This window comes from Podarcis liolepis, assembly GCF_965112155.1.
Source record: "Podarcis liolepis genome assembly, chromosome: 10".
NCBI lineage: Eukaryota > Metazoa > Chordata > Lepidosauria > Squamata > Lacertidae > Podarcis > Podarcis liolepis.
In genome coordinates this window covers 16,885,990-16,910,506 of record NC_139562.1, presented here as the reverse complement: position 1 = coordinate 16,910,506, position 24,517 = coordinate 16,885,990, and the positions used below count along the sequence as shown (strand labels likewise).

At 44.9% G+C, this 24,517-nt stretch overlaps 1 protein-coding gene across 1 annotated transcript; it reads left to right on the top strand.

The window, feature by feature from the left end:
• The first annotated feature begins 2,375 nt into the window (after positions 1-2,375).
• LOC310686931 (perilipin-3-like) lies at positions 2,376-7,468 on the top strand. The gene is made up of 7 exons (XM_083461478.1): positions 2,376-2,649; positions 3,289-3,484; positions 4,100-4,182; positions 4,415-4,613; positions 5,353-5,540; positions 6,530-6,592; positions 6,829-7,468. Exons 1-7 carry the CDS (start codon positions 2,551-2,553, stop codon positions 7,222-7,224), a joined length of 1,224 nt encoding a protein of 407 aa, XP_083317604.1. The 5' UTR covers positions 2,376-2,550; the 3' UTR covers positions 7,225-7,468.
• The last annotated feature ends 17,049 nt before the right edge of the window (positions 7,469-24,517 follow it).

The following is a 24,517-nucleotide window of genomic DNA, read 5'->3' as shown; positions in this document are numbered from 1 at the left end:
CTGAAGTCTCTCAGCCTCATTCACCTCACAGAGTGTTTGTTGTGGGGGAGGAAGGGAAAGGAGATTGTGAGCCGCTTTGAGACTCCTTAAGGGGAGTGAAAGGTGGGATATCAAATGCAAACTCTTCTTCTTCATCCCAGGCATGTAGCCATTCCTGTATTTGCATTTATAAATCAGGGTAGTGATAAAGCGGGATATCAAATCCAAACTCCTCCTCTTCTTCTTCTTCTGCTTGTATCATATAACCACTGTGGTTGGTAGCCACAGATGACTTTGGCTATCCTTAGGGTGGAAGGCTACATCACCTTATTTCTTCATACAATACTGCCATTAAAGACCAGACTATATTTCCTCTTTGTTAATTGGCTCCTGTAGCAACAAGTTATATGTTAGGTAAGTTTTGTTCCTGTGAATTTACATTCAGGTTTGTTGTTGTTGTTGTAAATAGATTGCCAGAGTAGCCACCACCCCAGTACTGTTTAGGATCCTGATGTGTGTGTTGTGATCCAGATCAGGTCCCTGGCACTTGGAATTTGCATTGGATTGGGGCCATAGCAGGAGCCAAATGGTTAAAGACCACACCCACCCCACATTAGGGGCCTGATCTAAATCCAGACTCCTTGGGTGGGATTTATGTTCTTGTCTGAACAAGGATTTCAGCTTGCAAAATGGAATGATCTCCTCTCCCTTCCATAATGTTCAAAGGGATTCCCCTGACTATCCCCAAAGCCAATTTTGAGATGCATGGAGGGGGGGGGGGCAGGAGTGATGTAAAAGTTGGGGAAGCCCCATTGCACAAGTAGAAGTCTTTGTGCAGGGCTTCTGCTGGTGAATCTCATTAAGTGAATCCTGCCTGCCCCCCCCCCCGTGTTGGAAATTTGGGTAGAAAAATAGCACAATTATCCTGAGAATTGCAGCTATGCAACTTGACCCTGCCATCAGCCACATGCAGAACGTTCTGCAGGTGTTCCTAAGCTATTAAGCAATTAAAGAAGTTGCTCTCTTTTCATGCTATCCCAAACCATCTGCAAGAGATGGCAGTTGCCTCACCCTGTCTAATGATAGGCAGGCCCTGTTAAATACGCAATGGTAGGCCAGGCTATGTTGTCAGTTGGACTACCTTAAGAGTAACCACTGCTAAGCCATTGGAGGCTGAAAGTTCTGCAGGTGTTTCCATTAGAGGCCATTAAGTGTTTACAGGGTTAGGTCCTAATTAAGAGACCACTGTCTTCTTTACGTAGCTCAATACCTTATTCCTGAGTTTGCTGCACATCAGTGAACTATTTATTAAAACTTGAGCAAAAAGTGGCTTCTTCAAGAAAAATCCATATTCCAGATCATTTGCCATTGGAGACCTAGGCCACTGATTGAAATACCTGGAGAGGTTGACCTCTCTGCAAAGGGCCCTCCCATATTCCTGCCGACACCCTCTTATTCTTCAGGAGATAACATGCCCCTTTCTCTTTGGTTCCTTGAACTGTCAGTGTGATGACTTCCTTCCCCACCTGATATATAAATCAGCTGAAGAGGGTTGTGGAAGCTATTATAGAAGCACTTGACTAAGTAAGGGGCTTGTGTGGGTTAGTTAGAGAACATCTTTGGACTTTAGCTGCGAAAAAGATGTAAGTTTTGGTTATGTTTTTCTGATTTGCCTGTTGTGTTGCTGACAAAGGTGTGGATATGTATCTGTCTTACTTATGATGCTGTCTACTGTGAAGTGAGCTGAGAAAGGCTTTGGAGTTCTTAAGACTGGGGTAGCTTGTCTATCTCCTTTTTTGAATGCTTATAGGTTTCTTTTTATTGGCTACTTCATAAATTTCAGGTTCTCATGTTCTTTCTGCCTTATTTCTGGAAGGCCTGTAATTTGGGGGCTTGTTCACCCAGCTTTCTCCTCTTAGGGTAAGTCTCTGCAAGTCCTTCCAATATCTCTTCTCTGTTCCTTTTTATCGTGGAGTGAAATAATGGCTAATGCAGAACTGTGCTGTGTCTTTTTAAGAAGACCTTTTAAAAACATGTATTATCTATGCGCGCACACCCACACCCAAAAAACCCTCTCGTTGACTAACGATAAAGCAAGACTGCATCTCTAAGCTGGGGGAGAGCTGCACCTGTTGAAATACTACCTGTTGGCTTGCTTTTCCTATTGGGAGTGAAAGTGGGCAAAATATTAATGAGGAAAGGGAGAGGACCAAAGGTGTACATCTATTTAGATTCAGCCACTGACTGGGAGTAGGTGGGATGTATTTTGGGGGTTTGTTTGAGATGTGGGGTTGGAATAGCTACAAACTTTCATGAAAAACGGTGGTGCAAAGTAATAGTGCTGCTGCCAGTAGGTGGCGCCAATGGGGCCTTGTCTTCAGGCCTTGCATCATTATTAAACTCAAGACGACGCTGTTGGAAGCCTTGCTTGGCTTTTGGGACTCTGAAGCACTTCCCTGGCTGAGTGCCAAGCCAAGCTAGAACAAAGGGAATAAACTGCCTTTCTCATAAAGGCTTTAGGATGAACTCCTGGCTTGTGTTAGGAAGTCTTTTTGTGTGAAACGGGCACAAATGGAGTTATGTTTCTGGTCTTCCAGGTCAGACCACACTATGACTTCTAAAAGTCAAGAAAGCATTCCAGTTCCTGAGACTAAAGAAGTAGTACAACAGGTATGTTTCTCCTATCAGATCTTACTATCTATTACATGCACACAACACACACACTCTCTCTCTATCTCTCTCTGCCTCAAACTTTTGGTTAGCAGGCAGGGTATAAAACTCCAAAATAAAATTTCTTGTTGCCATTTGGTGCTCCGGGGCTCTGGCGTCCTGGGGCTCTGGCACAGCTCCCCTCCACACCTGGACTCTTTAGCCAGAAAGCTCCAGCCTGAATCCCTGGCCTTTCCATCCATCCTATACAAAGCATTTAGCTGACAAAATATGCCTGCCTGATACCCCAGGAAGCTACTGCTAGGACAACATTGGTTTGGACAGACTACTGTCCCGACTCTCTATAAGCAACTGAAGAAGTTTGTGTCCTGAAGTACAAAACACGTGCTCTCATATTGAGCTACGGCAGCGCTTAATATCTTAACAATTGAAAAAAAATAGGCAAGGTAACTTGAAACTTGGTGCATGGATTAATCCTAACGTAGCACTGTTAGATTTTTAAAGTTTGGGATTTAGTCCATCTTGACACTAACTTTACTGTGATGTGTCTAGTTAGGTACAGGCCATTGGTAGAACAAATGTCTAGAAGATTACAGGCCACTGAGATACTTTGCTGGTGTTCTCTTACCGCACCTCTAGGATGTCCTCAAGAGAGCTACCAGTCTGCCTCTGGTAAGCTCCACCTATGATTTGGCTGCCTCTGCTTACGCCTCAACCAAAGAGAACCATCCCTATGTGAAAGTTGTTCTGGATTTGGCGGAGAAAGGTGTGAAGCATGTCTCTGATATTGCTGTGAGCGGTGCCCAGCCTCTTCTCAGTAAGCTTGAACCACAGGGTGAGTAGCCTGCATTGGAAATGTTCTGGTATTTTTATTTTTAAATACCTTATTCCATCATACGTACAAAATTAAACACAAATGAAAACCAGTGTAAAAAAGCATAAAAATATCAGAGATGACAAAGGGACCCATTTATCCATTCTTTGTCAAGAAAATTGGAGGCACCTATTACTAGAAACAGTAAAATGTCTATTTTTCCCACACTGGCAGTGCCAAAGAGCCCTGGAGGTTAGTTGTGTTGGTATAAATGATAAATGTCCCACCACACAGTATAATAATGTTCTGGATCTTCTAAGCTTCTGGAAATTTATATAGTGTGGGTTATCTTTCCTGTGATTGTGAAGTTCCATACGTTTTTATACCACAGATAAATTATTCCATTTTTGTGTGCCATGCATAGCCTAGCTGCTGCCAGCAGCCATAGTACAAATTCTTTAGATCGCAATCTTTGAAGATGACCATCCCATATATATGTGATGCCACCTATGTGAAATGCTCTGTTCTCAATGTCCTCATGTGGTGCTAGATCAAACAATGACAAGTGTGTAGGCTACAATAATTCCTCTTCCACAATTCATGTGTGCACCGCAACTAAATGAATCCTCTCTGTAGTTGCAGCAGCAAGCCACTATGCCTCCAAGGGCTTGGACAAGCTAGAAGAGAAGCTCCCCATCCTTCATCAGACAGCTGACCAGGTAGATTGCAAGCTGCTCACTATCTTTTCTTATGTCCCAAGCATTTATTTAATTCTACTGTTGGAATATTGCTCTTCATGCATTCCTGAACTTTGGGGAACAAATTCACAGCAACTTGGATAAGAGGTTGCTTGCCTAGTCACAACAATTCTGGTGGGTGGTCACGGCAGTAAAATGTAATGTGTGGCAGGGGGTGATGAATAAAGCTGCTTGTTTGATGATCTGGCTTTAGGTTATTTCTGATACGCAAGAGCTGGTGTCATCAAAAGTAGCAGATGCAAAAGAAGCAGTAGCCAAGGCTGTGCAGGATGGCAAAGAGATGGTGGTAGAAACGAGAATGGGCAAGATGGCCCTCAGTGGAGCAGAAGCAGTGCTGGAGAAATCTGAAGAGCTGCTGGACCACTACCTTCCAATGACTGAAGAAGAACTGGGTAAGCAAAGAATAGCAACCTGATCTATTGTGATCCATGTTATCAGGGCTGCCTTAAGCATATGCAGCATCGGGGTGCAAAGATCCACCCGGAACCCCCCCCCCAGTTGCCCAGTCCCAGGCGCATAGGAGGGCAGTCGGCTGGCTGCCTCAGCATCTCGCTGGCTTGGTTGCCCACGAACTCGCGGTGCAGAGCTGCCCGCAGCAAAGTCGCCAGCTGCAGTGCTCCAACCACTGGACGGGCTCTTCCCCAAACTCAACTCTCAGGCCTCAGATTCTCGACTTGGCGCCCCTGAGAGCCCGGCGCCCGGGTGCCCCGCACCCCTAGCGCCTATGGGTAAGACGGCCTTGCATGCTATGCTCACAGCTTCTTTGGTGTCTACTTTATCCTTAAGATCAGGAGCCTACTGGGAAACAAACATGCATGTTTATTTGGATAGTCTCCAGGACTCTACTCCAGGTGTGAGCACCTTCTGAAACTAGTAGTGACTAGACATGAGAGGCTGCCCTGGGAGTGGTGCCTGATTTTTGTCGCATTCATCCTAGATGGGTGCAACATCTTTCAAAGGCCTTGCTTTGAGTAAAAAACAACTTCATACTTCATGAACCTTCCTTCTGATTATGGGATTTCGAAAGGTGGTCGAATGCTGTGATCTTTCCTGGGGTGTGTGGGTGTGTGTTTGAAGTTATCTAGGGCAGAAACCTTTTAAAAAGTAACAATATTTAAATGTGCTCTTTAGCAAAAGTTGCAGAAACTACACCAGAAGGAGTGGGCACACCCCTTGAGACTCGGGGGTACTTTGTGCGTCTTGGTTCTCTGTCAACCAAGATCCAACGTCGTGCTTATCAGCATGCTGTAGCCAGGATGAAAGCTGCCAGAGAGAACATCAGAGAGACTTTCATTCAGCTGCGTCAAGCCATTGGGCAGGTAGGGTCTCCACTTCTGCGGTGTGTACTCTTTGTTAAGCACAGGGAAAAGATGCCTGCTTCCTTTTTAAGCTTCTGTAAATATCTGTGTTCCTTGTTCATGGCATGGGAATCTAAGCATTTGGTCTCCATAGGCTGTTTCTAGAGGGAGGCATGGGGTGGGGCTTAGGATCATGACACAAATTTGCATATGGAGATTTGTGCCATGGGCCTGTCCCCGTCCGCTTGCCCCAACACCTCAGGCACTCAACACTGTAACTGAGAAGGCTCCTGCCCCAACACTCTGCATAAACGTTATACACAGAATGTGCCCCAGAATCTTCTGGAAATTTTCTGGGTTTTCTGGGCAGACAAATATATTGGTCTTTGCTCATTGGGAAAACTGGAAAACCTGGAGATGGAGCATGATTTGCATAATTTCAAGATGTTGAACTGTTGAGGATATAGCAATGGCTGGTGGCAATTGACCCTTGAGTCACAGGATGCTTTGATCTCTGGACCACAGTGAAGCTCCACACAGCAGCAAGATGCGAAACTGCAGTATAGCAAATACCCAGCTTTAAGAGCGAGATGACCCTGATTCATAAGAAGTGTGTAAAAGTGTCACATTTAGACAAAGCAAATTGCTAGCACTAGTTAAATATTGATGGTTGCTTTTGAGCACCAGTGGAAAACTAGGAGTGTAATTGTATGGTCGTGTAAAATCAGGTATCATTGTGTGAGGATGAACAATATTGATACCAACATGGCAAGCTATGAGAGAGGGAAATCTTATTTGCACAAGAAGCTCAACATCTGCATGTGCTTGCTTATGAAAACTTGTATCTAATTGAGCGAGATCTTGCCCATCTCTCTCAATGCACTGGGGCCTCATAGGGGTCAGTAGTTATCTGACAGGTATGGTAACAAAATGTGTAGCAATTACAAGGTTTGTCTTGGCTTTAGTTTATTCCAAGCTGCTCTGTTGATTTTTGTTTGTTTCCTCTCTAGATAGAGGATACAAAGGAAAGTGTTCAGCAGAAACTCCAGGAAAGCCAGGAGAGGCTTCGTCAGGTATGGCTATACTACTGATTTAATGGTGATAGAATCAGAGTTGGGAGGGAACCGATGGATTATCTAGTCCAACCCCCTGCAGTGCAGGAATATGTACCCATACAAACCTGTGACTTTGGCATTATCAGCACCATGTTCTAAGCAACGGAGCTAATCGTCGGTGGCTTGACATTGCTTGACCCTTGCACATAGAACCCTGGTTGAGGGATCTGTTGACTTCTTCCTTCTAATTGCAGATAGAATCTCAGACCTTGGCCATGTCCCACCACATCACCCAGCAGTTGCAAGCAGCCTACAAGAACCTGATTGCCAGCATCCAAGGCCTGCCAGCTAACTTCCAGCTGAACATCCAGCTGGCTTACCGCAACATAGAAGAGCTTCATACCTACTTCGCCAGTGCTCACTCTTTCAAAGACCTCCCCAACAGCATTCTAAGCCAAAGCCAAGAGAAGGCCCTCAAAGCCCAGGAGTATGTGGACGACATCTTGGACTATGTCTTACACCATGCTCCAATGTCTTGGCTGGTGGGTCCTTTCTCCCCTTCACCTCGGAAACCCGATGATGTGAAGCCCATGAAGCCTGATGATCAGAACAAGGAATTGAAAGCGGCAGTGCCAAAGGAGAGTTTATGACCTGTAGCTCATTCTAGAGGCTGGAATTCTGTGTCTCCGGGCACTGATGGAGCTTGAAAGAGCACTTGAGCCTGCTGTTGAATTTGTTGGAAGAGCTGAAATGAATGTGACTAAGCTAACATGACAGAACTATAGCCCTGGAACTTTTGGTAGGATGGGAGACTTGACCATTATTGGAAAAATCAGTTGCTAACTCCCAGGGGCTTCAGACTCTACAAGTAAAACAAAAACAAAAAAACTGACTTGTATTTATTCATTGGCTGTGAATGAATGTATGCAGCTGATAGTCTCTGCAACCTGGCTTTGAAATATGATTGGAATAAATTGTTGCACTCGGTTACTTGTCTGTGTGAAGTCTTAAGCAGTAACTCGGCCTAAGCATGTTTCACCTGATGGTGGAAGCACTCCATGATACTTTCCCAGAACAAACTAGCATAATTTATGTTAAAAGGTTGCCTAGATGATGGGTTCACCATGCTGGGAAGCAGAATTGCAGCATGAAGTGATGAGGAAAAAGGGAACTCAAACTCTGCATGCAAAAGGTTCCATGTTTCCCCTGGCAAGGTCCTAGGTTCAGTCTTTGGCTTTGGTAATGTACCTGCCAGTCGATTAGCCTTTGGACTGACCCAGCAGGGTTTTGACCACTCCAGCATCAGAAGCAGTCTTTCTGAATACCAGCTGTTGGGGTGCTATTGTGCTCCATCTTGCTTGGGGGCTTTCCAGAGGCAGCTGACTGCTGAGGACAAAATGCTGGAGACCAACCTTTGGTCTCATCGAACAGAATGCCTGCCGCAAAACAAAGCACACTGACTTTACCATGGGGGGTGGGCCTTCTTAAAACGACGAATGACCTAATTATAAAGTTGGAGGGCAAATTCAAAAACCCAACCAAAAAGCGCCGCCCCTCTAGCTGTGCAAGGTTCTTAACCATAAAGAAACAGGGTGAGAATTGCAGAAGGAACTTGAGTGAAGGCCAGTCATGGTAGGTGTACTGAGTTTGGGTAATGGAAAGTCTTAATCTGACCATCTAACATGAGCTCTAGTTGCTGCATCTTGGCCTCGGTAGTCTTTACCTGGCCTGCTTATGAGACAAGACCTTCAAGTTGGTGAGGCCTTTTCAAACTGAGGTGTGCATCAATGACAAGATTTCATTAGGACCCTCCCTATGAAGAAGACAGAGATCCATTCTGAACCGAATTGGAGAGTGTATGAAATGCTTCAGATTCCAATTCTGAATCCTGTTTTGCGGAAATGAAGCTTCATGTCCCTCATGCCTGGAATCTTGGAAGAGAGAGAACAAAGGTTTTTGGTGACCCGTTTCCTGTCAAGGTGGGAAGTGATGACCCAGACTAAGCCTGGCAGGGCAGTTTACTCTCTGGTGTAACACCTTCATGCACTAATCGGATTCATATTTGCAGGATATTATTTCTCTGGATGTCAGTGACATTAAACAGGCCCGTTTGTGTGTACACGCTGGGCACTATTCAAATTTGATGTCCCCCCCCCCACCCTTTCCCTCAAAGGATGAACATTCTGAGAGAATGAGAATTTCTGGACATAAGCTGCAGAGGGTTTTTTTCTGCAAGGAAATCCTTTACAGTTGTGTGTGTGTGTTGAAAAGGATTTACTTAATCTGTTTTATATGCAATGTGAATGAATATTGCATGTATAAGAGACCTGTCAAATTGCAGCAAATATGCCTTGGGGCCTTTGTGCTAAGTGACTTTTACATTGACCTTTTTGCAGGAGGGGATGAAAATGGGATTTTATTCCTTCACGGTGGTTTTTGTGGGTGACTATTCTACAAATGGCATACAGCCATATATCATAGAAGTGCCCCTAGCAAGGTAACCTGCAAAATTTCAGAAGGCTGGAGATACAGGATATGTGTGTCATTTGTTTAAAGGGTTTTTGCTGCCTGCAGATCCAGTATAATGATCTATCAGGACGTGAAGTTCAATGACAGGTCTATGTCCCCCAGTGCTTACTTTTCCTGTACTCTCCCCACCTTATCCACAGAGCCATCTCTTGAGAGTAGCATGCGTCTCATGCAAGAAAATTATTCACAATTAGAAACAGCATGCTAAAAAGACATCTGGCCTCAGACGCATCCGCCCCCAGCATGGTTATGACAGACAAAAGGCATAGATAGAGAAGATGGGGGAAATGTGAGTCACACTGTCAGACAAATTATAATGAGCTGAGAAAACTGTTCTCACATAATACTATAGCTGGTCACAATGTTTTCTGTAGTAAGTTCCCAGGCTGTTTTGGAGAAGCTTCGGGATCTTCAGAAGGTGGTCAGTGTTTCTAACAGAGAAGTTTTACCTATTTCATTTATACTGATATCCTACCTTTCTTACAAGGAGTTCCTTAGTTCTTTTCCTGTCGCCTCCAACAGTCTTGTAAGATAGACCAGGACGAGAGTGAGTGGCTGGCCCAAGGCCACCCAGTGAACTTAATGCCTGGGTTGCCTTAGTTGTAGTCCAATAGTCAAATATAGTCAATATTACTAATGGTAACTAAGCTTTCTTGAAAGAGTGCCTGATACTAGGTGAGTCCAATGGCCTGGCTTATGTATGATTGGTAGCCTGATACCTGGTGTTGATTGGAATTCTAAAAAACAAAAACATCAGTTTTGAAAGGTAGTCACTTTGCACCAGGATTTGGGGCCAGTGGAGAGAGATGGAGAAGAGGGGCTGCTGTGGGGCAAAGGAGTGGAACCCCCACACCTTAGATGGCTCAGGTCTCTCCTGGAGGCAGTACCTTTTCATGGCAACTGGGCATGGTTTGGTAGTCCAACCATCAGGATGAGGCCTTGGTAGCTGCCCACACTGTCTCTGTTTTTGTCCTTTGCAAGCTTAGGCGATACAGGCAGAAATTCAGTAGCTGTGTGTCATGAAACTGCCTCCACAAGGAAAGTTCTCTTTGCCTCTTTTGTCTCGAAAGTCCCTGGGGGGTCTTTGACAGGTGACAAATCTATCTACACTCTTCCCCAAAGAGTCTCGCTGAAGATCACGGAAATCTTGTTTATTTCCTCAAGATGCAGTTCTGGATGTTCTGAACTTGCTTATTAGAAGAACCTTTCCCCAACCGCACGAAAGCTAAACAGATTTGAGGAAATGTAACCCAGCCAGCTGTGGGTTGCTGCTGCTTATCCAATACAAAATGAAATAGCTTTCAGAATACATCTACATCTTGATATTGGAAGCGGCACTTTCTTGGCAAGAAGAGCTGCTCCGGGGAGGCAATGTGACAGAAATGTCTCTCCCAATGTGCTTATGTCAGCAATTTGCCAAACTGTGTGCCAGTTTGCAATAGTAGGCCGCAGCCCAATTATTAGTAGACCATAAGAAATCATTAAATGTTCCTGTGAGCCGAAAGCACCTACTCGCAGAGGGGCCTTGCCTGCTGTGCTGCTCTGTGTGATGATGGATGGCTCTGTTCTGTTTCTCTGCCCATAAATGTAATAAATCAGGAACTGTGTTGCACAAGGCGTGATTGTGATGGAGAAACAATGTTCTTGTTTTCATTTAGCACCTCAGTGTATATTGCAGGGATGGGGAATTTGTGGCCCACCAGATGACTCCAGCTTCCATCAACCTCAGCCAGTGTGGACAATGGGCCACAGTTTCCCTGCTTCTGCTGCACAGAGTCTTACAGAATTCCACAAGCAAAGGATTGGGGTCTTTGCCCTGAGGCGCTTACAGTCCAAATTTTGACCGGGAGAAGGAAGGCAAGAGAAATAAGGGGGTGGGTATTATCAAATGCAGCTGCACTGGTGTCAGCTGGGGATGAGGGTTGAGGGCTTCCATTCAGGAGAAACATTGGGGAAGGAAAATTGGCATAAGTCAGGGGAGATGTCTCTTTCCACCAGCTCCCTGTGTTCTGAAATATTTCTGAATTCTGACAACACCAGAACTGGAAGAAGTAAAAATATGAGACAGAGCCCGCCATTTCAAGACAAAATAGAAACAATCCCAACGACTGAGCACAATATATTAGATATTGTGGATCTCTCTGGATCTTCTACTGCACCTTTCTGCTAGTGTCTGTCTGTAGCAAAATACTTTAAGTTGTCACTATGATTTGATGAACAACATATACTTATGGTCAAGCTTCCCATTCCAATAATTGTTTTGTGAATATTTGGTGGCTGTTTTCTTCCCTTTCCTCCTTTTTTTTTGGGGGGGGAGGTAAGGAGGAAAAATTCTCTTGCAATTCCTTGTTGGTCTGTGAAAAAAAAATCATCTGTATTTTTCATTTGTTGGTTTGCAAAACTTGTTGATTTTTATTATTATTTTTTTGAGGGAAGGAAGAGGAGGGGAAGCCAGCCAAGCTGAATATCTTACTATATTATACGGAGTATAAGCCCGGTACCCCAGGCTGCCAAAAATTTCGAGCTGGCACCTTTCTGAAATAACAAACTGTTAATATCAGACAGTTTGCTCACAAAGTGTCTGCACTCTAGGAGAACCGCAAACTGTTACCATATGTATGCCTGTTGTCACAAAATCCTGCCAAACAGTGCAATCATTGAACACACACACACACACACACACACCTCCCTTCCTAGGCCCTGTGTAGCTGTGCTGCTTGTTTGCCATGGCAAAGAAAACACTGCTACAGGCTTTGTCCTTTGCAGTTCAAAGACTCATAAGCCAGATTCAGAACTTATTACGTTTATATCCCACCTTTTCTCTAAGGGGCTCAAGACAGAATACGTGAACCTGCCTCTTTTATCCTCACATTTTATCCTCACAAAAACCCAGTGAGCTGGGTCAGGCAGCAAAATGTTCCAAGGTCACGAAGTGAGGGACATGGCTGTGTGGGAATTTGATCCTGGATTTCTTCAGCACTAGTGTGATGCTTTTTAGCATCTTAAAAAGCAGAGACATCACCTTGCCAACAAAAGTCCGTATAGTTAAAGCTATGGTTTTCCCAGTAGTGATGTATGGAAGTGAGAGCTGGACCATAAAGAAGGCTGATCGCCGAAGAACTGATGCTTTTGAATTATGGTGCTGGAGGAGACTCTTGAGAGTCCCATGGACTACAAGAAGATCAAACCTATCCATTCTGAAGGAAATCAGCCCTGAGTGCTCACTGGAAGGACAGATCTTGAAGCTGAGACTCCAATAATTTGACCACCTCATGAGAAGAGAAGACTCCCTGGAAAAGACCCTGATGTTAGGAAAGATGGAGGGCACAAGGAGAAGGGGACGACAAAGGACGAGATGGTTGGACAGTGTTCTCGAAGCTACCAGCATGAGTTTGACTAAACTGCGGGAGACAGTGGAAGACAGGAGTGCCTGGCGTGCTCTGGTCCATGGGGTCACGAAGAGTCGGACACGACTAAACAACAAAGTGTGATGCTTTTAATTGCTGTTCTACGCTGGCTACCATTCTTACAAAAGGATGTTGTGCACACAGAAACCCTGTATGAGCAAAATTTCCTCATTCATTGCAAAGGAAGGTGACAGATTCTTAAGAGCACAATAAGAACCTGTTGGATCAGGCCAATGGCTGATCCTTTTCTCACAGTGGCCAAACAGATGCCTGTGGGAAGCCCAAAAGCAGAATTTGAGCGCAAGAGCACTCTCCCCACCTTTGGTTTCCAGCAACCTGGATTTAGAAGATGCCTGGAACTGTGGAGGCAAAGCACAGTCCTCATGGCTAGTAGCCATTGATAGCCCTCTCCTCCAGCAATCCCTAGCAGACAGTATGAAACCTTTGAACCGGCCAAGCCTGGTATAAATTCTAGGAGCAGGGTGGACACATGTTCTTGTGAGGAAAATATGAGGGAAGATTTAGATGTAAAAACACTGTTCTGTTGCATAAACTGGTGTGTAAATAATTATAATAAGGGAGAAAAGACATAGGGATTGTCCACACTTCCTAGAAAGCATGAATCTGAGTAGTTTCCCCCTTGTCTAGGCTTGGTTTTGAACAGTTTTGTGTTTGACTGGCAGCTTTCTCCTGGAAAACACACAATTTACTGCTGAATCGGGAAAAATAGCAATCTGCAGAAAATGTGCTTGCTATTTGTTTTGATTCAGTGCTTAAATGCAGGTTTTCCCGGCCGAAAGCAGCGGGGCAAACAGAAGTGTAGATGAGCCCAAACTGATTCAGGAAGGCACAATGTATGAGGGTTTTTGAGTTGGCAGTTCGCGAAGAAGCAGCTAGGCTGAAGCAGTTGCTAAACCGTGAGCTGTTAGGTTTTCCGTTATGGCAGTTGACAGCAGAATGTGGCTTTTATAAGCACTGGTGTAATCCTAAAGCTGTGATAGGTCCTTTAGTGAGCATTCCGTTTGAACTCATTGGTCCTTAGCTATAGTCCAATGGGCCACAGGATTTTCAGGGGGAACTTTGTGATTGGTTACAGGACTCTGGCTAAAGAGAATAAAAGGGCAGGCGCAGGCATTGTCTGGTAACTGCAGGCAGCAGTTTCGTCAGGGCAGGACTTTTGGGGTGAAATCCAGAGCCCCCCTCAAGAGAATGAGCAGGATGCCCCTCCCCGAAGCGCAACAAGGCTAGCTTACCACTTTAAAAAAAATAGCTAAAGTAACACACGTCACCCTCCAGAGTACTCCCCCCACAGCTGTGACATCATTAGGTCCAGAGTCTAAAATTTCCTTATCACTGAATATATGGGGGTCAAAACCAGTCAGGGTTTCCGTTCTGCACACTGATAGGCTTTCTAAATGCTACTGGCTGCCGTGGGATTATAGCAGCCTCCAGGCCTATGGGACTTACTTGAAATTAAAACTCAAAAGAATGCCCCGTGCATCATATTTCAAACCTTGTTTCCCCATTCCAGAATAATAGCGGGCAAGAGATCGACGGCAGTTTGCTTGATCAATATTACCTCCCACATTGCCAGCTCTCCCTCCGAGATTTTTTAAGTGGAAGCAAGTTTGACTACCCTTCTTGTTGAATTTAACAGGCCAGCGGTGAAACGAAACCACAATCAATGTGCTGCGTGGGAAGGTATCAAGAGGATATGAATCCTGCTCAAGCAAAGCGATATTTGCAGAATAATGAAAGGGTTGAGGATTTCTTATCAGCTGTCAAAGCTTGTTGGGAAATGCACTTGAGTCAACAGCAAATAACAAATATGAATTATTCTTGCTGTTATACACACACATATAAACACAACTTTCAATGAACTGCATTATTACATTACAGGAAATTCTCAACTTGGTGTCTTGCCAAGGGAAATGTTTGAAACTTCTGTAACTGGTCTGTGGCTCGATACCTGCAAATACCCAATCCTTCTGGTGCATGGTGGGGCAGGCTATGTAACTGGAACATTAAAGCCTCTCCCAAAGGCAGATTCTCAACCGCTGCCTAATAGATCAAAAACTTAACGTTCAGTGCAGGCTGCTTTAAAAGGAAGCCTCTGATCATCAAATCAATATGAGAAAGGGAACATGCATGGCGGCGGCGGCGGGGGGGGGGGGGAGAATAATTGGGTACATGCCACACACACAGGCTTCAAGGGGAGAATTGTCCTGCCAAGTCTCAGAATTAAAGCTTCGCCAGAGATGGGGAAAAGTTTGGCATTGAGAGAATCCCCAAATACTTTCCAGATTCTCTTCTTATTGCATATAGTCTAGGACAGGAGGTCGGGCAGCAGAGAGTTGGGGGGAGAAGAAGAAGAAAAGAGTTACTTTTATATAAATGCAAAGTGCTCTCCTTGGAATATGTTGGAAATCAGTTACCTTGTTCAGTACCTCTGTAAATAATCGAAAACAAAATATTGCACGTAAAATAAATTGAATTGTGAGAGTGCGGCTCACGTGAAAATAAATGCAAATAACCCATTGAATTTGAACAAGAGCTAGATATCATGCAGTGCTTCAGGGGGGTTGCTGTCAGTCTTAATCTGCAAAGCCGCAGAAGGGTTTGTTTGTTTGTTTAGCATTTGCAGCATAAAGAACATCTAAGGAATGAACTGGCATCAGTTTGCACACAATATAATAGGCAAGTTATATTGTTTGTATGTGTGTCTCTTACCAGTTTTTCCCCCCTTCAAGAAAATGTTGGGCTCAATCCTGATAAAGTGAGGCAATTTTAAATGCCAGGAATTTCAAAGGAAGGGAGCAGTAAGCCGTTGACTAACCCCTTGTGACTTAAAAACACATGCTTAATTTTGGATGGACCATAGCCTGTAAAAGCAGTGATGGCTGGCAAAAAAAAAAGCACAATAGAAAAGTGATAAAACACAGGGCAGAGTTACAGCACAATCCTCACCAGATTTATTCAGAAGTAAGTCCATTTGAATTCAGTAGGGCTTACTCCCAGGTTAGGACTGCTGCCTTAGGTGTTTTCAAATCCTATGGATTTCAAGAAGCAAAAGTTAGGCATGAATTTAGTTCTCTTACAAAGGAATCAGCAGGGCTTCAAAGTGCTTAACTTTGGCTGGATAATGTTGTTTATTTATTGAGCAGATGCATTGCCCTTTTATAGACAAAAGATCCAGCTTTTCTCGTCTGATCGTGGTGGGGTGTGTGTGATATCCTTTGAAAAGATTGTTCTTTTATTTTTGTATCAGTGGTAGCCCAAAATGATCTTCATTTCCTTACAGTCAGTCCTAAAAAGGTCAAATAAGGCTGCAGTCCTCTGCACATTTACACGGGAGTAAATGCCATTCAATTCAATGGGGCATTGTACCACATTCCAATTATTGCATAAATACAACACTGGGAACTTTGGCTGACAATTCACAGAGTTCTCCAAGAAGAGGGATTGATTGTTAAACCACTCTGGGAATTGCAGTTTTGTGAAGGGGATAGGGGTCTCCTAACAACTCTCAATACCTTTAACAAACTACAGGTAATTTCCCTGCCACACCTACTATTTTGTACTATATCAGGGGAAATGGCTTGTAAAAATATGAGTATTAGACAAAATGTGTATGGATTTTTCTTTTTTAATCACAAAGTGATCTTAAGACTGGGGAAAGTGAGAAACTGAAATCGAGAGATTTCATCCATCCCTACCAGTGTTGCATTTCTCAGTTCCTACCACTAGGGGAAAACGAGCATGAAAGAATATTTTTGAAGTGAGGTGGGTTTGTATCAGGTCGCTGCAAAAGCCGGTCTTTTCAGGCTGAAGAGTTTTATTCCGAAAGCATAACCCCTTTTCAATTCTTGTTCTGTTCTAGTCTCAATAGGTAACTCATTAGACAGCTTGTCTAAAGAAATCAGAAATGTGTCCATGCTCATTAAACCCCAGTGGGGACCTTCACTGCGGAGTTACACGCACGGCAACACCTTTGACTTCTGTGATGCCACAGCTTCACTGCAGTTTGAGCATTTGCTTACATAAAAAAGCACACCGCTGGCTTCCTACCCTTTCCTCTCTTATGAATGCTAATGACAACAACCTTGAAGCTGTTTCCTATGGAGAACAGAATCCATCTACTATGTGCTTTGCATTCTATATGCCAGGAATGACTAACGGTCAGAGATTTGTATGTGAGAGAGAGCGAGATGGAGACTGAGAGTTCTGTTGCAGTAGCTACTCCTATAACTGCCTACCATCTGTGGAGAGAGAGTGTAGGAACCAAAGTGGAACCTTTCCGGATCAAACCAAAGGTCTATCTAACCCTGCTTCCCACTTCTGGTTTTCCATTCCAGTCAGTCAGCGTCCAGTGTCCACTAAGCATGCTTAATCCTCACTGGGCTGTGTTTGTGACCCCCCACCCCTTTTAAAGACGTCTTGGGGTTTCCCCAAGACTGCTGATATTCCAACTTTGTGCGGGTGGTGCCATTTTAGCTCCATAAGAACGTCCCTATTTCCATCAGAGAAATGTTGGAGGGTTTGCAAAAGTGACAGCTCTCTCCCCTGGAGATTGGAAATAAAGGGAATGGTTTTGAAAACTGCTGTTTTGTGCCACATCATTTTCCCTGTAATTTTGGTGGGATTGATGATCTGTGACTTTAGAAATAATGAGGCATCGGGGTTCCCTTTTAACCAAGCACATAACAAATGATAATTGTGGGAAGCTGGGCAGAGCACGCAGCGTCTCTCGTGTTGGTTTTATTTGGGAATGTTTCTGAAGGCCCTTTTTTGTACTGAATCCCATCCGTAAACAAGAGCACCAGCCAGCACTAACAAAACCAGCCTATTTTAAGAATGTGGAAATTGTACTTGGTAAATCACGGTGGGGTGACTTGCAGTCTAATCAAGCAGGTAGGAGAACTAATTGGTCCAGGAGCTGAAGGTGCTGCAATATCGAGGCGAAGAATGTGTGCTGCCGAACTGTGAATACCTTTGTTCACATTTTGCTCTAGGCAGGCTGCTGTTCTCTCAGCCTGATACGGAGTTAACTAGTTTTTCCTACCTCACAGGGCTGTAGTAAGGATTGTGAAAAGATCTTTGAACACACAAAAGGGTCTGCATAAATGCTCAGTACATAAAAACTGGGGCACCTCATTCTGACATCCACACTTGGGTCCTTGCACACAGGTTGGGTCCTTTGCATGGTCCCATTCCCTCCTCCTCACAACTCTTAAACTCTTATGCGGCCTAGGATCCACGTACCTACGGGACCGCCTCTCCTGGTATGCCCCATGGAAGAAGAAGAAGAGTTTGGATTTGATATCCCGCTTTATCACTACCCTAAGGAGTCTCAAAGCGGCTAACATTCTCCTTTCCCTTCCTCTCCCACAACAAACACTCTGTGAGGTGAGTGGAGCTGAGAGACTTCAGAGAAGTGTGACTACCCCCAAGGTCACCCAGCAGCTGCATGTGAAGGAGTGGAGACACGAACCTGGTTCCCCAGATTACGAATCTACCGCTCTTAACCACTACACCACACTGGCTCTCTCAGTGGAGGACCTTAAGGTCCACAAATAACACCACTTTGGAGGTCCCGAGCCTCAAGGAGGTTAGATTGGTTTCAACTAGGGCCAGGGCCTTTTCGGCATTGGCCCCAACGTGGTGGAATGCTCTGTCACAAGAGACCAGGGTCCTGTGGGATTTGACATCTTTCTGCAAGGCCTGCAAGACAGAGCTGTTTTGCCTGGCCCTGAGCCCGGCTCTGGCTGGCGAGGGTGGGTTATAAATAATTTTTTATTTTATTGTTGTTGTTGTTGTTGTTGTTGTTGTTGTTGTTGCAGAAGTGTCACCTTCTTTTGAACCTGCCCATGCAACTGCTGTCCCATGTCTTTGACTGCTGCTGCCATATGATATGGCCGCTGCTTGATAACTACAGGACAGTGATGCAATCGTGTCCCTACTTCCATCTGTCAAGTGTCTGAGCTTACTGAGTTCTCCATTAAAACGTGTGGTTTAGCTGGAATTCAAAAGCACGTCTCCTGGGTCTTAGCCTGCATGCTTTATCTGCTGGTGTTAAAATGTTTTTGTTTTTTTTTGTTGGCTGTGGCCGGGAGGAGATACTGCGGCTGTTGGGTGACACAATGTACCAGTACAGAAACTTGGCCTGGACAGCCTGGCTGACACACTTTCCTTGCAAAATGGGTGTAATAAATTCAAAAGTGACAAGCCGGCATGAAAAGTACCCTGTGCTTCATCTTTTGCAAGAGAGAGAAAAATTACAAATAAGAGAGGTACAAAACAGGTCGAGGGAGACAATTTGTCATGTTAACTACCCGTTGTGCAAAGGCCGTGTGCCCGTTGTCAGTGGAAGGGAGTGTGGGATGAACACAGAAATGCAGCCGGCCTTAGGAAACAGATTGTTTAAAAAACGTTCCAAAGCCATTCATCTCTAATCGCTTGGACAGTTTTAAGCTCAGGTCTCTCTCGCATAGTCACAGTGGAGGGAGCAATAGAGTTGCCTGATGCGAAAGGGGCCAGGTGTTGCTGCAGCTTTAACAGCAGCTGGAATCCACGCCTCTGCACAACTATTAAAGGTACAGAAGCCCTGGCCGCTTTTGCATTTACATTTCATGGAGGATATTGTGTAATTTCCTTTGAGAACCTCTATTGCAGCCCATTAATTTCTCCACCCAACAGCTTTCAGGTATCAGGAACTGTCTAGCATTATAAAGAGTTGCCAACTCTTGAACGTTTGACATCCCTTCAACATCATTTGGATCTCCAGCAATTATTGGCTGGGGATGTTTAGATACCTGCAAGGAGAAGCTTAAGTTGTCTGATTTCTCTTTAACAAGCCTCTGTTAAAGGCAGTGGCGAAGCTGCATGCTCCAGTACTGGGGGCGAAGAGCAGGCAGGGGCATGGTGTCTGGCGCGGTGGGGTGTGTGTGGCACATGTCTGGGGGCAGCCATGATGCCCCCCTCCCTCCCCGATGGTGCTGGGGCCAGTTCGCTCCCTCCACCCCCTTCCTCCGCCAGTGGTTAAAGGCAGTGGAGCAGAGCGGCTTCTATTTGTGGGGTTGGGGTGGGGGTGTTGTTTTTTTGGGATCCATGGTCCAGAAGGAAATGGTTAACCCCCTCTAGTGCTGGTCCTGTTTATATATTTACAGTGGTACCTCGGGTTACATACGCTTCAGGTTACATATGCTTCAGGTTACAGACTCCGCTAACCCAGAAATAGTGCTTTGGGTTAAGAACTTTACTTCAGGATGAGAACAGAAATTGTGCTCTGGCTGCGTGGCAGCAGCAGAAGGCCCCATTAGCTAAAGTGGTGCTTCAGGTTTAGAACAGTTTCAGGTTAAGAACGGACCTCCAGAACGAATTAAGTACTTAACCTGAGGTACCACTGTATTTATATTTCACACCATTTATTATACAGTGGTACCTTGGTTCTTGAACAGCTTAGTTGTCGAAAAAATCGGCTCCTGAATGCCGCAAACTCGGAAGTGAGTGTTATGGTTTGCGAATGTTTTTCAGAAGCCGAATGTCTGACGGGGCTTCCGTGGCTTCCGGTTGAGTGTAGGAAGTTCCTGCAGCCAATCGGAAGCCGCGCCTTGGTTTTCGAATGGTTTTGAGATTTGAACGGACTCCTGGAATGGATTACATTCGACAACCAAGGTACCACTGTGTACCATCTGATTGCAACTAAAACCCAAAGCGATTTGCAGGAAGAATTGAATGACGGCCATTATCAGATGTTTTTTTTATTTAAAAAAGGGGAGAGTTAATAACGAGTATTTAAAATGTTCCAAAAATAATAATCCAAATCAACAACCAGCTGAAACCAGATTAAAACACATGACGGTGTTTACATGCCCTGTTTACCCTGTCTCCTGTAGCTGCTATTATTAATGGGAAATGACGCATTAAGTGCAGTCCCATTTAATGCCATGCCTGTTATGGTCCTTCATTCCTCTCATTTGCTGTCAGGATCTATTACTTATAATGCATCTCTCCCCCCCCCGCGCATATTCTCATGATTGTTAATGTGGGAATGCGCTCATTGACCTTGGGGTTGTGATGGCTCACAGTGAATTAATGCTTGCGCAACGGACAGCTTCAAAGTTCTGGGCTCTCACTTAACCTTTCTACATGTAAACCACGATGTGCTCTTCGAGGGCATTTTGAAAATTTCTAGACTATTTCTGCATATGGTCTTCCAATTCTAAGCCTTAAACGCTTCTCAAACAACAAGGTTGAAACAAAAAAACCGCCCTCATATCTCTCAGCTGCCTCTGGAGCAAATGAGACCCAGCAGTGTGGAATTGACTTGGCTAACTAGTATGCGCTATGTACCAGTGCTTGGAATGAACTAGTTTTGTTCAACAATGTTCACTAAATTAGTTCAAAACTTTATGAACTGCACCTGAAAGTAGTTCCCATAACTGCTAGGTGAACTAAGTCCATTTCGGGATAAAATTTCGATTTCCACTTCAAATTCATACTCTTGTGTGGTTTGCTTCCCCCCTCCTCCTGTTTATTTATTTTGTTGAGGATCATTTGGATGAAGTTGAACTGAACATGAACCATACTAGTTCATTTTATAAAGGGACAAATGTGAACTAGAATTGGTTCCTTTTGGGACATGTTGAACTAGAAAGTAGAGCTAGTTCCATTTAAAACTGAATTTTCCAAGATTTATACTATGTGATTTAATTTTTGTTTAAAAAAAATATTCCTTGCACAATATTAACACAAAAAATGATATTAATGATCATGAGCATTTCTGTTTGTCATTCATATCAACTGTAACATTTCCCGGCTCTGCTCAGAGCTTTGCCACACTGAGAACAACCTTGTCTATTGTGCCAAACCATTATTGAACAACGCATTCTCCACTCCTGTAGAGACCACACATTGATCTCATTTCTTTTCTAGAAGCAGGTGACATTTACAGCCAATGGGGACTCTCCTAATCATCATTCTTCTGTCACCCACACATGTTTGGAGAGCAGTTCCTATGGTGATGCATTTTGCATATCTTCCCCTTTTTGCTTTATGCAATCCACGCTTGGAGCTAATGGTTATAATGCTGTAAGTTTTTGTTTTTGTAGCATCCATCTTCATTCCAAATTCATGGGGAAAGCTGGAACCCTTCCTTATTCTCAATTATCAGCAAATTGCTTTCCCAGCTTGCTTTGATGAGCGCTATCTCTTGTGGGGCATCACCCACATTGTAATATAATAAGAGCCCAATGAAGCAATGTTTGGGATGACAGCATGCACCAGTGGAGCATGTACAAGCACACAGAATGAAATTGAATCTGGGTAAGACAGAGACTCTGTGGGTGGGGGGATCCAAGGTCTGGAAGCTGGGGTATTTACTTTTATTTACCTTGCACTCCCTCTGAAGGAACAGGTATGTAACTTGGGGGTGCTCCCAGAACAGGGGTCAGCAAACTTTTTCAGCAGGGGGCTGGTCCACTGTCCCTCAGACCTTGTGGGGGGCTGGGCTATATATTGTTGTTGTTTAGTTGTTTAGCCGTGTCCGACTCTTTGTGACCCCATGGACCAGAGTACACCAGGCACTCCACTGCCTCCCGCAGTTTGGTCAAACTCATGCTGGTAGCTTTGAGAACACTGTCCAATCATCTCGTCCTCTGTCATCCCCTTCTCCTTGTGTCCTCCATCTTTCCCACCATCAGGGTCTTTTCCAGGGAGTCTTCTCTTCTCATGAGGTGGCCAAAGTATTGGAGCCTCAGCTTCAGGATCTGTCCTTCCAGTGAGCACTCAGGGCTGATTTCCTTAAGAATGGATAGGTTTGATCTTCTTGCAGTCCATGGGACTGACTCTCTCTCTCTCTCTCTCTCTCTCTCTCTCTCTCTCTCTCTCTCTCTATCTCTCTCTCTCTCTCTCTATATATATATTTACAAGATCACCACGAGCCCCGGTGGCTGCTTACCTGTGTCTTGTGAGCGGCAGAGGCTGGCAGCGGCGGTGGTGGAGGGACAATGAGCGGCATGCGAAAAGGCTCCGGAGAGGAGGTGCTTAAAATGGTGGCCACTCAAGCGCTGCTGCTGCTGGCACCAACAAAGCCCAGCCCCCTTCCTCCTCTAGGCAGGGCGGGGAGAAGCCTGGAAGAGGGAGGGAGGAGGCGCTGCCGCCATGTGAGAGAGAGGGAGGGAGAGGGAAAGAACATGCGTGCTGGTGATCCATGAGGCGATTCCTGAACCATCCGCTGGCCGAATCCAGAAGGGAATTGGGCCTGTTCTGGCCTATGGGCCTTAGTTTGCCGACCCATGTCCTAGAACTGCCTTTGTCCTTAGAGGCTCAAGGAACTTCCATGGATAGGAAAGTCTACTGCCAACTTCAGCTGGCACACTGGCTACACCCTTCATTGAACAGGGATAAATTTATTGATTACACACACACACACACACACACACACACACACACACACACACACACTACCCTATACCCAAAGGTCTCAGGGCGATTCACAGAATAAAATCAAAATATAAAACCACAAAATACACCATCAAAATAAAAGGAACAACCCAATAACCCCCACCCCACAATAATACCCACATTTTAAAAGGGCATAGGATTAATAGAAGTACAAGTCTCAAAGGATGGCTGTGTTTTGGTCTGTGCATTGTTTCAGGGCAAATCAGCTAAGTTTGCTTTTAAATGAGAATTGAATTGAATTCGCCTCCCGTGCCTGAGGAGACTGCAGAGGAGCTTCTTAAAACAGTGATGGAATTTGAAGAGCACGTCCCCCTTTTGTACTCCTTCTCGCTCTTCCTCACCCCCTCCATTCTTTCCATTCTTTCTTATCAATGTTATTATACCACTAGCATTTTGCTTATTAACTTCGGAATCCGCATGTTGCTTATTGACTCCATAATAACCACAGGAGAGCGATTGTTGTTTAAAACGAAAGCGCACGGTGGATCTTGTCAGGCGACATCCGCTGTGATTATTTCAAATATTAGAAAAATGAAAAGGAAGAGGAAGGCACATGTCTCGCTATTAAGGAACCTCATATATATGTTAATATTGGCAGAACGCCTGCATCCGCCAATTTACTCAGTCCCATTCAAGCAACCTTGTCTCCTTGGTGTTTCCTGGGGGGGGGGGGGAGAAATGGCATGGTGTAAAACTGTACTCATCTCATATTGATCAAAACATCTGCTGCTTTCAGATTTCAGCCTTGGAACGCTGCTGTGCGCGAACACTTCAGGGCACACCTGCTGCCACTCTAAGGAAGAATAGAAGGGCTTGAAGGGAAGCTCATTACACCTTCAAAATGGGAAACAAACGCAGAGCTTCCTCTTTCCCTGGCTGAGCAGTGCTGTCCTGGGTTGATCCTAGGCCTGCAGACACATTCTAGGACATGAATGTGGCCCTCAATGCTCCTCCATCTGGCCCTTGGGTCTCTCTCCACCAAGGCACACCCCCTCTCTGTATGCCACTCTTCTCACTGTGCAAAGGTTATATTTACTTTCATTGCTCTGCCCACTTTTGCCTTACACACCACCCCCAATGCTAAAGTTGCCCAGAAGGAATATGTCCTGTGGAGTGGCAGATGTTCTTCATCCCTGTTCCAAAGCTTGGCTTTGACTTATTCTTGTTGTGATGATATAAATAAAGGTAAAGGTAAAGGCAATCCCTGACCAATAGGTCCAGTTGCGGACGACTCTATAGGCCGAGGGAGCCAATGTTTGTCCACGGTTTTTCCGGGTCATGTGGCCAGCATGACTAAGCTGCTTCTGGCGAACCAGAGCAGCACACGGAAACACCGTTTACCTTCCCACCCAAGTGGTACCTATTTATCTACTTGCACTTTGATGTGCTTTCGAACTGCTAGATTGGCAGGAGCAGGGTCCGAGCAACAGGAGCTCACTCCGTCGTGGGGATTCGAACCACCGACCTTCTGATTGGCAAGCCCTAGGCTCTGTGGTTTAGACCATGTCCCGGGTTAATATAGATAAGGCACGCCAACTCTAGG